At 66.8% G+C, this 13,052-nt stretch overlaps 1 protein-coding gene across 1 annotated transcript; it reads right to left on the bottom strand.

Moving 5' to 3' along the window:
• Window positions 1–8,166: 8,166 nt before the first annotated feature.
• Window positions 8,167–12,773, bottom strand: LOC119853912 (all-trans retinoic acid-induced differentiation factor-like). Its single transcript, XM_038397560.2, has 7 exons — window positions 12,608–12,773; window positions 12,310–12,446; window positions 11,618–11,689; window positions 10,601–10,672; window positions 10,295–10,416; window positions 9,545–9,645; window positions 8,167–9,116 (listed from the first exon to the last, which is right to left on the bottom strand). Exons 1-7 carry the CDS (start codon window positions 12,719–12,721, stop codon window positions 9,012–9,014), a joined length of 723 nt encoding a protein of 240 aa, XP_038253488.1. The 5' UTR covers window positions 12,722–12,773; the 3' UTR covers window positions 8,167–9,011.
• Window positions 12,774–13,052: the final 279 nt, after the last annotated feature.

Raw genomic sequence — 13,052 nt, 5'->3', positions numbered from 1 at the left:
GTGCGAGACACCAGTGACATCCCCAGTGACCCCACCCGAGGGGTGCGAGATGCCAGTGACCTCCCCAGTGACCCCACCCGAGGGGGTGCGAGACGCCAGTGACCCCCCAGTGACCCCCCGAGGGGGTGTGACACAAGAGTGAGCCCCGAGGGGGTGCGAGACACCAGTGACCCCACCCGAGGGGGTGCGACACACGAGTGAGCCCCGAGGGGGTGCGAGACACCAGTGACCCTCCCAGTGACCCCCCGAGGGGGTGTGACACACGAGTGAGCCCCGAGGGGGTGCGAGATGCCAGTGACCCCCCGAGGGGGTGTGACACATGAGTGAGCCCCGAGGGGGTGTGAGACACCAGTGACCTCCCCAGTGACCCCACCCGAGGGGTGCGAGACACCAGTGAGCCCCCCTGTGATCCCCCAAGGGGGTGCGAGAAGCCAGTGACCCCCCGAGGGGGTGCGAGACGCCAGTGACCCCCCTGTGACCCCCCAAGGGGGTGCAACACACGAGTGAGCCCCGAGGGGGTGCGAGACACCAGTGACCTCCCCAGTGACCCCACCCGAGGGGGTGCGAGACGCAAGTGACCCCCCAGTGAACCCCCGAGGGCTGTGACACACGAGTGAGCCCCAAGGGGGTGCGAGACACCAGTGATCCCCCGAGTGACACCCCGAGTGGGTTCGAGACGCCAGTGACCCCCCCAGTGACCCCCGAGGGGGTGTGAGACACAAGTGAGCCCCCAGTGACCCCACCCGAGGGGGTGCGTGACGCAAGTGACCTCCCCAGTGACCCCACCCGAGGGGGTGTGAGATGCCAGTGACCCCCCCAGTGACCCCACCCGAGGGGGTGTGACACACGAGTGAGCCCCGATGGGGTGTGAGACACCAGTGACCCCCCCAGTGACCCCACCCGAGGGGGTGTGACACACGAGTGAGCCCCGAGGGGGTGCGTGACGCCAGTGACCTCCCCAGTGACCCCTCAAGGGGTATGACACACGAGTGACCCCACCCGAGGGGGTGCGAGACGCCAGTGAGCCCGCAATGACCCCCCGAGGGGGTGCGACCCCCCCTTTCCCCCCGCCTAGTCCCTGCCCCGCCCGCGGCACTGCTGGCGGCCAGGGGCTCGTTTTGCTCCCATGTCCCCGGGTCCGATGCCCGAAGGCAGGATCCGAAGCGGTTCAGTGAATTTGCCGCGTCGGCACCGCGACGTTGCTGAGAGACGCTGAGGCCGCCCCGGCGCTTCTCACTCGCTCCGGTTTCCGCCGAGAGGAGAAGCTCGGCGGGGCGGCTCGCTCTGGGTGCGAGAGGAGCAGGCTCTGCCCTTTACGGCGTCGGGGGGCTCACTGGGGGGTCACGGGTGTCTCGCACCCCCTCGGGTGGGGTCAAAGGGGAGGTCACTGGTGTCTCGCACCCCCTCGGTGGAGACACTGTGGGGGTCACTGGTGTCTCGCACCCCCTCGGTGGGTCACTCGCGTCTCGCACCCCCTCGGGTGGGGTCACTGGGGGGGTCACTGGTGTCTCGCACCCCCTTGCGGCTCACTTGTGTCTTGCACCCCCTCGGGCGGTCACTGGGGAGGTCACTGGTGTCTTGCACCCACTCGGGGCTCACTCGTGTGTCACAACCCCTCGGGTAGGGTCACTCGGGGGTCACTGGTATCTCGCACCCCCTCGGGGCTCACTTGTGTGTCGCACCCCCTCGGGTAGGGTCACTCGGGGGGTCACTGGTGTCTCGCACCCCCTCGGGGGTCACTCGTGTGTCGCACCCCCTCGGGGGATCACTGGGGGGTCACTGGCGTCTCGCACCCCCTCGGGTGGGGTCACTGGGGAGGTCACTGGTGTCTCACACCCCCTCGGGTGGGGTCACTGGGGGGGTCACTGGTGTCTCGCACCCCCTCAGGGCTCACTCATGTGTCATACCCCCTTGAGGGGTCACTGGGGGGTCACTGGTGTCTCGCACCCCCTCGGGTGGGGTCACTGGGGAGGTCACTGGCGTCTCGCACCCCCTCGGGGGGTCACTGGCTTCTCGCACCCCCTTGGGGGATCACAGGGGGGCTCACTGGTGTCTCGCACCCCCTCGGGGGGTCACTGGCATCTCGCACCCCCTTGGGGGGTTACTGGGGTCACTAGGGGCTCACTGGTGTCTCGCACCCCCTCGGGTGGTGTCACTGGGGGGGTCACTGGTGTCTCACACCCCCTCGGGGCTCACTCGTGTGTCACACCCCCTCGGGTGGGGTCACTCGGGGGGTCACTGGTGTCTCACACCCCTTCGGGGCTCACTCGTGTGTCGCACCCCCTCGGGGGGTCACTGGTGGGTCACTGGCGTCTTGCACCCCCTGGGGTGGGGTCACTGGGGGGGTCACTGGCATCTCACACCCCCTCGGGTGGGGTCACTGGGGAGGTCACTGGCGTCACGCACCCCCTCGGGGCTCACTCGTGAGTCACACCCCCTCGGGTGGGGTCACTGGGGGGGTCACCGGTGTCTCACACCCCCTCAGGGCTCACTCGTGTGTCACAACCCCTCGGGTGGGGTCACTCGGGGGGTCACTGGTGTCTCACACCCCCTCAGGGCTCACTTGTGTCTCACCCCCCCTCGGGTGGCGTCACTGGGGAGGTCACTGGTGTCTCGCACCCCTCGGGGCTCACTCGTGTGTCGCACCCCCTCGGGGGGTCACTGGTGGGTCACTGGCGTCTCGCACCCCCTCGGGTGGGGTCACTGGGGGGGTCACTGGCATCTCACACCCCCTCGGGTGGTGTCACTGGGGAGGTCACTGGCGTCACGCACCCCCTCGGGTGGGGTCACTGGGGGCTCACTTGTGTCTCGCAACCCCTCGGGGGTCACTGGGGGCGTCACTGGTGTCTCGCACCCCCTTGGGGCTCACTCGTGTGTCACACCCCCTCGGGGGTTCACTGGGGGGGTCACTCGCGTCTCGCACCCCCTCGGTTGGGGTCACTGGGGAGGTCACTGGTGTCTCACACGCCCTCGGGTGGGGTCACTGGGGGGGTCACTGGTGTCTCGCACCCCCTCGGGGCTCACTCGTGTGTCACACCTCCTCGGGAGGTCACTGGGGGCGTCACTGGTGTTTCGCACCCCCTCGGGGCTCACTCGTGTGTCATACCCCCTTGAGGGGTCACTGGGGGGTCACTGGTGTCTCACACCCCCTCGGGGCTCACTTGTATCTCATCCCCCCTCGGGTGGGGTCACTGGGGAGTTCACTGGTGTCTCGCACCCCCTCGGGGGGTCACTGGTGTCTCGCACCCCCTCGGGGCTCACTCGTGTGTCGCACCCCCTCGGGTGGGGTCTCTGGCGTCTCGCACCCCCTCGGGGGGTCACTGGGGAGGTCACTGGTGTCTCGCACCCTCTCAGGTGGGGTCACTGGTGTCTCGCACCCCCTCGTGGCTCACTCGTGTGTCACACCCCCTCGGGGGGTCACTGGGGGGTCACTGGCGTCTCGCACCCCCTCGGGTGGGGTCACTGGGGGGGTCACTGGCATCTCGCACCCCTCGGGTGGGGTCACTGGGGATGTCACTGGTGTCTCGCACCCCCTCGGGGGGTCACTGGCGTCTCGCACCCCCTCGGGTGGGGTCCCTGGGGAGGTCACTGGTGTCTCGCACCCCCTCGGGTGGGGTCACTGTGGGGGTCACTGGTGTCTCGCACCCCCTCGGGGCTCACTCGTGTGTCGCACCCCCTCAGGGGTCACTGGGGGAGTCACTGGTGTCTCGCACCGCCTCGGGTGGGGTCACTGGTGTCTCGCACCCCCTTGGGGCTCACTCCTGTCTCGCACCCCCTCAGGGAGGGTCCCTGGAGGGGTCACTGGTGTCTCACTCCCGCCACCAGCAGAGGCGGGGCCACGATCCCAGCTGGGCCCAGGACTCTCCGGCCCGCCTGTCTCAGCTGGTCCCCCCGTCTAACATGCAGGCTCGCCTCCTGCCCTGGGGCCGCCGTGGCTTTTGCTCTCTGTTCTTTCTCTGGGTTTGCCAACCCTGTCTGTGCCACGGAGACTAGGCCGGCACAACCCCATGGAGGAGGAGGTCGTTCCGTTGCTTTAGCCCACCGCCTCCCCAAATGCCCTTAGCTACGCTGGGGGTTAGGTCGGTGTAGCCGTGTCGCCCGGGAGCGGGTTTCCCTTTTACGCACCCCTGACGGCCGGAGCTATTTTGACTAAACTGTTCATCACGCACCAACCCTCAGTCTGGTCTGCTCGGGGAACGTAAGTCCGGGCTGTGGACGGAAGAATTCTTCTGTCCGCCTCGCTCCCGCCTTTCGGGGAGGTGGATGGCCTACGGCAAGAAGAAAAACCCTCTCCAGGAACAGCGCCCTTCTGTTTGGGGAGACTCTGCTGGGTAAAAAAGAGGAATAGTCTAACGGTGTTTCTCCGTGGCAAGGTGGACTTTGTATTGCTTCCCTTGTGTCCCCTTAGAGCCCTTGTGTTCTGAAATCTTTAGGAGTTTACTTCACTTATGATGAAATCTTGCTGTTCCTTTCTTCTCATTTTGAATGAGTAACTAGACAGGAGCTTTTTTGGTGTGTTGTCCAAGGATTGTTTAAAAAGCTGGGGTTCCACTTTCTGCTGCCTTTCAATTACATTTCCTCTCAAAGCCCACTTAAAACCTCCACTTCCCCCATAACTCTCTCCAACATACAGTCCTCAGGCACACCCACGACACTTCCAGCTTCACTCAATCCCAGTCCAGTTCCTTGCTGTTTCCTGTCTAACCACAGCACACAGCCGGTGTATGCTCCCTACCCTGCTAATCCCGCCACTCCTGCGAGGCCGGAGTGATTCCCCAGCCTGGCACTGCACCGGCCCTGGCCGCGGAGCCAGCTCATCTTGGCAGACACCGTCACCTTCCAGCAGGGCCGGTGAGCATGGCCAGGGGACAGGGTGTGAGGGAGGGGGTCTCTGGAGGTGCGTGGGGGGTGCTGGCCAGTGGGGGGGGTCTCTTGGGGGGCAGCAGTGGAGGGTCTGTGTGGGGAGCTGCTGGGCATAGCAGTTCTGGGGGACTCTGGGCATCGGGAGTCGGGGGCTGTGTGGCACGGCCTGGGCCCACCCCCGAGGGGAAGGGGATCGCTGGCAGCACAGGGCTGGGCGGGCCAGTGTGCGTCTGGCAATCGCTGGCTTGTATACAGTGCCCTCGCACTGGGCTGGGTGGGGCGGGGACGGCCCCACCATGCCATGCCCCATTGCCCCTGGCTGGCCTCTCGCTCTGGGGCCCAACCTCCCCCTGCTGTGCTTCTTTGACCCCAGGGGGGCCCACAAAGGGGATCTGCTCAGTTGCCCCCCCATCATTAAACCAGCCCTGGGTGAACCTCAGGGAGTTCAGCACTAACCCTGAACAAAAAAGGAACATTCTGCTGCTGATTGAGGCCCCGCCCCCCAGGGACGTCCCCGCCCCGTTAGAAGCACTAGGGCAGAGCCCCACAGGTGCTGGGAAGCTAGGGAGGTACAGAGACCCCAGGCGGTCAGCCAGGCTCTGCCCAGCGCTTGCCCAGAGGGGCCAGGGTGTAACTGGGGAACAGTCTGGCTCCAGGGGCGTGCGCTGACGGGAGGGGGTTAGTGCAGTGAAAGGAGGGAGCTAGGTTACCTGCAGAATGGAAATGAAAACCATGCAACCAGCCCCGACTGCGGGTCCCCAGGAGCGGCTGGGGCTCCGACCCCGCTGCACAACCGGGCTGGGATGGGCGCCGGGAGCCCTGGACGAGCGGCTCCTGCCTGGCCCTCGGGGGAAAGGTCCGTGGGGTGGGAGTGGTGAGCTAAGAGCTTGGCTGGGCACGCGTGTTCTGTGTGTTGCTGGGAAGTAGCTGCTTAGAGCACAGCTGTCAAGGCTTTCCCTGGGAAAAGGTCCCGCAGCCCCACGGCTCAGGGCAGGTCCTTCCCCCGCCCAGGCTCCTCCTGGAGCCCTGTGGGTTTGCCCCGTCTCCTGCCCATTCCTGACCCTCAGTGCACGGGGCTGGGAGGCGCCTGGCCCTCGGGCAGCCGTGCCAGGTATTGGGGCATCAGCCCCCTTTGTAAGTGGGGTCCCGGTCCCAGAAAGGCACCCGTCGCCCTCTCCCCCGCCCGTAGGTTTCCAAAGGCAGCCGGGGGCTCCGAGGCTGGCGCTGGGCCCTGCAGAGGGCAGACAGTGGGGCGGGGGGCAGCACAGACTGGGTCTGTTCTCCCCAGGCCGGGCAGGCAGGGGCTGTAGCAGCTGCAGCGGGGCTGGTCTTGGCCATGCTTTGACTCTCCTGTAGCTGCAGCCAGCCCCCCATTCAGCCCCTGGACCCCACTCCCAGGGCTGCGCTGCTCACCCCCCACAGCACCGACAGGGAGGCTGGGCCAGTGCTGGGATCCCATCACTCTCAGCCCACATGCTGGCCAGGAAGCACCTTGGCTGGGGCAGGGAAGGAGCCCTCCCCTATCGCCACTGCCCTCGTAACCCCTGGCGTGTGGGGCACCTGTGCACTAGGCAGAGGAGGTCTGTGCTGCTCCCCGCCCAGCCAGTGCCTGTCTGACTCCTGCATCTGCCTGATCCAGGGGCTGGGCAGCCCCGGTCCCGCTTTCTCTGCAGAACCAGGCCGTGGATCAGGGAGCCCCCGAGCCCAGCCTCAGCAGAGCCCAGCCTGGGGTGACCCCACCCTGTGCCACACAAGGAGGGTGAAGCCCCTGAGCTCCTGGCCCCAGTCATTGTCCCCCTGCCCCAGGGTCTCTAGGGCCCTCCCTTGTGCCACCCCACAAGGGGGGGCAGGCACAGGGGCTCTGCCCAGGGCGCTCAGTGCTGCAAGCTCCCGGAGCAGGTGCCAGGACTGGCTGCACCTGGCATTTCTTGATCCTTCTAAGTAGCCCAAATCCCCAGGCTGAGAACTTCTCCCCAAACACGATGGCAGCTGGGCCCCTGCCCTGGGACACCTGTCAGCCCCCCGCTCCACTGCCGGCTGTTGCAAAGGGCCTGGCTCCGGGAGTGCTCTGCCCCACAGAGCTGCTGTGCCATGGACGCGGCTACACAGAAAGCAAGGCCCTGTATGGCGCTAGCTCTCTGGGAAACCCGGCTCAGCCCCTGCGCGACCCCTGGGAAGAGAGTCCAATGGGCAGTGCCCAGCAGCAGGCTGTGCCCGCCAGCACACCTGACCCGCCCCTCCCAGCCCACCATGAGAGCTGGCCTGGCAGCAGGAGCCTGTGGCAATTTCACACTGGGGGGCAGGGAAAGGCCCAGCTCTTGGCCCCTCAGGAGAATGGGGACCAGCAGCTCCCTCGGTCACCCTGCTCGCCTGGAGCCGCAGCGGCAGGGCTGGGCCAAGGCACCTCTCCAGGAGGCAGGCTCCAGGCCACCCAGCTGTGGAGGTGGAAACATCTGCTAGGAATCCCGCATCCACATTTCCCTGCGCACGACATTTCCTCTTCGTGCATAGAATCATAGAATATCAGGGTTGGAAGGGACCCCAGAAGGTCATCTAGTCCAACCCCCTGCTCAAAGCAGGACCAAGTCCCAGTTAAATCATCCCAGCCAGGGCTTTGTCAAGCCTGACCTTAAAAACCTCTAAGGAAGGAGATTCTACCACCTCCCTAGGTAACGCATTCCAGTGTTTCACCACCCTCTTAGTGAAAAAGTTTTTCCTAATATCCAATCTAAACCTCCCCCATGCGCAGCATGGGGCAGGCGGCACGGGCTCATTCATGCCCCGCCCGCACTGCAGCCCCAGGCAGGGCAAGGGACCAGGCTGGCGCTCACCTGTAGAAAGCTGGCCCACTGCAGAGCTTCAATGCAGATGCTGCCTCAGCTGCGGGGGCGCTCCCCGGCCGTGGGCAGCCCCTGCCCCAGGCAGGAGCTACGGCCTTGGCAGAATTCTCCCCTCCAGCAAGTGCCGGCCACACCGCGCATTAGGGCACTTTAACAGCAGTGCAGGGGCGCGGGGACTTCATATCCCTGGTTCTACCGAGTGCATTGCCTAGCGCCAAGCTGGCCGGAGAACAGAGGCGCTAAGGGACTGGCAGAAACTGCCACCCAGTAGGAAAAGGCCCGAGAGGCCAGAGCAGCTCCACTGACTGGTGGGTTTCCCTGCTCTCAGCAGAGCAGCGGACAGGAAACCCCAGCTGAGAACAAAGGCCTCGGGGGGGGGGGGGCGGGCTGGGCTCTGGCAGGCATGGGAGCTCTCCCCCAGGGGAGCTGCTCAAGGAAGGGAGGCAGAGACAGAGCCTGGAAATGGGATTCATTGGAGCTTGGTCAGCCTTTAATCCTCATTTCCCTGGCTACCCCAGGGCTGCCTGTGCCATGTGCCAGGCCACAGATACACCCGCCTGTCTGCCCGCACTGGCTGGGTGCTGCTCCCCCAGATGGGACACGTCTCCCCAGGGTCTCTCCCAGACTCGCTGCCCAGAGCTCCTGGAGTCGGGCAGGTGGCTGCAGGCCCAGGGACCCAGTCTCAGGAGGTGGTGAGGCTGCGTGGCTCACCCTGGGGGAAGAGTGAGACCCTGGGGGCTCTGGCCCACTGAAGGGCTCCTCCCAGGGACTGTTCCCAGGCTGGGGCATAGCTCAGCACTGTGGATCCAAGACTTGGGGCAGAGGGTGTCAGACCCAGAAGCCTCCATTCCACGGGGGACCTTGCAGGCCAGCACCCATGTCCTGCTCAGAGAAGACCTGTGCTCAGGGAGCGGGCTGCTCCCCAGCCACAGGCTCCAAGTGGGTGTGACCTGCGCAGAGCACCCTGCAGGAGACTCACCTTGAGAGGGCAGGGCAGTGAGATTGGGGGACCCTAGGGGTGGTCTGGGGAGGGGCGAGGCAGGGTGCCCATAGTGCAGGCTGGGGCTTTGCGCTCAGGGAGTGAGCTTGGCCTGAGGCCAGGTTTCCTCCACTGGCACAGAATGATGGGGCGTAGGCAGCCAGCGCAGAGGGCAGCTGGACCGTTCCAGGGCGCTGCCCCCCAGAGTCCATGGGCAGGTGAAGCGAGGGAACCAGCACATGGCAGCACAGCGAGCTCAGTGGCTGGAGAGGAGCCCAGCACAGGCCCCCCGCCCAGTCTCCACCCTTCCCCTGTCCTCCAGGAGGGGCTCAGGAGGCCTTGGCTTTTCGGCGCTGGGTGCCCCAGGCCAGCAGGGACAGGCTGGTCGTCACAGCTCCCAGGATCCCATAGAAGAGCAGCACGGGAAAGGTGCCCTGCAAAGCGAAGCCGGCAGGTGAGAACGGCTGGGGGTGGGGGAGGGAAGTCTGCATGTCTGCCCCCCCCCCATGCTGCTGCCCCCAGCCCAGCGCACGTCTCCGGCCCTGGGGCCAGCCCAGAGGAGATTCCAGCCCTGGCTCGAGCTGCAGCAGCTCTTGCCTTAGCTCAGGATCCTGGTGCGCAGCCATCGCATGCAGCCAGCTGGAGCCCTGCGGTCTCCCGGCCACCCCCACCATGAGGCTGGCGCTCCTTCAGCGAACGCTATGCCCTGAGCCCCCCCACTGCTGGAGAGAGCCGGACACTACAGGGGAGAGTCTGGATGGCCCCAGCCCCGGGGATCCCAGTGCTGCACCCTCCATACATCTCCCCACAAGCGGAGATGGGCACCCGCCCGACACACGGCCCAAGCCCCCCGGCCCCTCACCTCACGCAGACACTTGTAGCCATGGTAGCTCCCGGAGCACATGCACTGGACGAGCCCAGGGCCGTTGGGGCTACACAGGGAGTTCTCTGGGCACAGCCAGGCTGAGCAGAACCAGACAGGAGACGAGGTTGGAACCAGGGCTGGGCCAGGGCCCCCACACCGCAGCAGGGAGCAACACGCAGACAGTGTGGGGAAAGCCCAGCTCCTGGGGCAGGGCGGCCAGGGGTGCTCTTGCAGTAGTCCCTGCCTCAGCGAGGTTCAGGGAACTGGGGGTGGGAGAACAGGCCCAGCCTGGTGGGGGAGGGCAGAGCCAGGCTGCCAAGGGCAGGGACAGTGCTGGGCCCAGGCTGGGCAGTGGGGGGCTGTATTTCGTTACGGGGGATGGTGGGGGAGCCTGGGGTAGGGAGGTACGTGCTGGGCGGGGGGAGACTGGGGCAGGGAAGCACACACGGGGACAGCACTGGAACAAGGCTGGGCAGCAGGAGCCGGGGGGGTGGGGGGGGTCTGTATTTCTGTTGCATGTTCCATTGCAGGTGGTGGCAAGGGAGCCCTGCCCTAGACACCTGCCTGGGATCCTGCCCCTGGTGCCTCCCAGTTCAGCTGCCATGGGCTTTTCCAGCCTGGGGCCTCAGGGGAGCGGTCATGAGGACCCTCACCCCAGCACCTTTCCAAGCCCCCCAACCCATCCTGTGGCCCTCCCCAATCCTTTCCAAGCCCCCCAGTACTGAGCCCCTCTCCCCTGCACTGTACCAAGATCCCCCGAGCTGTTGCAGGGGTTCTTCTGCCCCTGGCAGGTTCGGCTGTCCCCTTGGGTGGTGATGCGGTCCCAGGCCATGCTCCCTCCAGGGCATTCCAGGGCAAGCGGCAGGGATCTGGACAAGAGACAGTCAGAGGTGGGGGTAGAGCATCCAGCCATGTGCTCACAGGAGCAGGGCTGCTCTGAGTCCCTTCCCCTGCCGAGCCCCTATCCCTGCCCCCCTTTTCCTCCCAGCAGGACAGCACAGGTGCCCTCCTTGCCCCCAGGCCACGGGGCTGAAGGCCCCGCCCAGCACTCACATGCTCTGCAGCCTGGTGAAGCCCTGGAAGGAGGTGTTGGGGATGTTCTCCAGGGGGTTCTCTGTCAGGTCACTGCAAACAGATGGATCCCGCAGCATTAACCCTCCGCTCCCCCAGCTGCGCCCTGGGCCTGCCCAGCACCTTGGGAGAACATGCACACCCAGGCCTTCCCCCAGCCTGGGCTGAGCGCTTTCCCTGGGGCTGGGGTTGCCTCCCCTCCCCAGGCAGGGCTCTGGGCTGGGACTCTGGCTGCTATTCCCGCTCTGCCCCCGCCTGTTGTGAGACCTCAGAGGAGTCTCCGCCCTGCCTGGGTCTGTCTCATCTCCCCTCCCCTCCCCTCCCCCCCCACCTGGTCCAGTCAGGCTGGAACCATCCATCCCAGCAAGACTAGTGCCCGGCACGATGGGACCCTCTAGGTCCGGGGTGAGGCTGTAACAAGGGCTGGGCGAGCAGACACACCAGGCCACCCCCCAACTCCTGGGGAGGATCCCCCAGCATTCCCATGCCCTCAGTCCTGGGGGGGAGGGGGTGTTGCACAGCAGGGACCTGCCATAGTTAACAGAGGGGGGAGGGTGCATAACACACCCCCAGAGGGCACAGCTCCCACACCCAGGAGCACAGAGACCAGCCTTCAGAGCAGCCAGTTGGACAGGAGGGATGGGAGGCCGGAGCAGGAGTCAGGCACAAAGCTATTCCCCCAGCAGAGAGGGGCCTGGCTGGGGGAGCACCGAGGAAGGGCTGGGCGCTTCACTGCTCCCCAGCAGGGAGATGGGGCAGGGACCGTCCCCACAGTGACTGCAACAAGCTCAGGCTTGTACTGAAAGGGGACGGTTTAGCCCCCCCCTTCTCCAGCAGTCTATGGGGGATGGTGATGCAGCAGGTCCCGAGCCAGAGACGCACAGAGGGTCTGGGGTTTGCACCCAGCCTCTCCCTGGCAAGGAGCTCCCTCCCCACCCCTCGCTCTAGAGCTTGAATTCCCAGGCCTCGCTACAGCGCCCATGGGGTGGTTGGACTCACATGACAACAGCAGCGCTGGCATCCGGGAAGGCAGCACAGAGGAACGTCAGGGAGCAGTTGCCCAGATCCAGCCTGGGGAGAGCAGAACAGAGGCACTGGGAGCCCACAAATGCTATCCCCTCCCCCACCCCTTCTTCCTCCCACCTGCCCTGCACACGACTCCATACACACCCCCACCCCTTCCTCCTCCATGCACCCAAGGCCTCCCTCTCCCCACCCCACCTTTCCCCGGTCCAAGGCAGGCACAAGGCCAGAGAGTCTGAGCTGGGCAGGGCTGGCTCCATGAAGGGCTTTGGTGCCTTTCACACTCGGGGGCAGGGGGCTCCTACTGGCAACAGCGGATTCTGGGCTCTCCCAGAAGAAACAAGTGCAGGTCGGGATGCAGGGACCCAGGTGGTGTCACCTACAGGGGCTGCTCCCTGCCCCCCCAGAACTCAGCAGATGTAGGGGGTGAGGCAGCCCCTTGCCCAAGTCTGCACCTCTCCTACATATCTCACAACCAGCCACCCCCTCAGCCTGGCAGCAGAGACCCACAGCGGGCCCAGGCGCTGCCAATGGCAAGAGCGTAACCTCTGGGGCCAGAGGACCCGGCGGCCCCACTGCCGGCCGCTCACCCTGGGCTCGCTCACTTGCGGCCGTGCATGCCCGGGGCCCGGCGCCGCCAGGCACGGGGCCCCCGCTCGCTCACTCACCCCACGATGGCAGCCGGCCCCGGCCCCGGCCCCGGCCCCAGGCAGCAGCGCCCCTGCAGCTCCAAGGCCGGGTGCGCCCCGCAGTAACGGGCCACGCTGGAGCCGCTCCGCGCCGGGCCCGGGCAGCAGCCGCACACCTGGGGGGGCAGGGGGAGTCAGCGGCCGAGCAGCCCCCTAGACCCTCCGCCCGCCCCGCGGTGCCGGCCCCGCTCCCAGACCCAGCCCGCATCTGCCGGAGCGTCCGGCCCGAGCGCGGTGCCCCCGGCACCCCGGACCGGACCCCGGACCCCGCCCTCACCGGGCTCCGCCCGGCCGCGCCGCCCCGCCAGGCCGCCAGCCCGAGCAGCAGCCGCAGGAGCCAGGCGCGGAGCCCGGGCCCGAACCCGGGCCCGCTCGCCCCCGGCCGCCGCATCTCCGGCTCCGCAGCCCCACGTGACGCGCTGGCGGGTCATGTGACGCGGGCGGCCCCTCTGCGTCACGCGATCGCGGCCGCCGCGGCCCGCTCCGAACGGGCCAGCCCCGCCCCCACAGCCTGAGCCGAGGCCCCGCCCCGCGTGGCCCCGCCCTCGCCTCCCCGCGGCAGGCTCCGCCTAGGGGCGGGGTCTCGCCGCGTCCCCCCGCCGCACCCCGAGCGCCAGAAGACGGGCCCCCCCGAGCCCCCCAAGTGTGACCCGAGCCCAGTGAGCCCAGCTCTGCCCTCCGCTGTCACCCCCTCCCCACTCAGAGCCCTCCCCGGACCCCCA

Source organism: Dermochelys coriacea, chromosome 3, assembly GCF_009764565.3.
Source record: "Dermochelys coriacea isolate rDerCor1 chromosome 3, rDerCor1.pri.v4, whole genome shotgun sequence".
Classification (NCBI taxonomy): domain Eukaryota; kingdom Metazoa; phylum Chordata; order Testudines; family Dermochelyidae; genus Dermochelys; species Dermochelys coriacea.
Note: the sequence above shows the minus strand (reverse complement) of the source record. Positions and strands in the feature narration are given on the sequence as shown.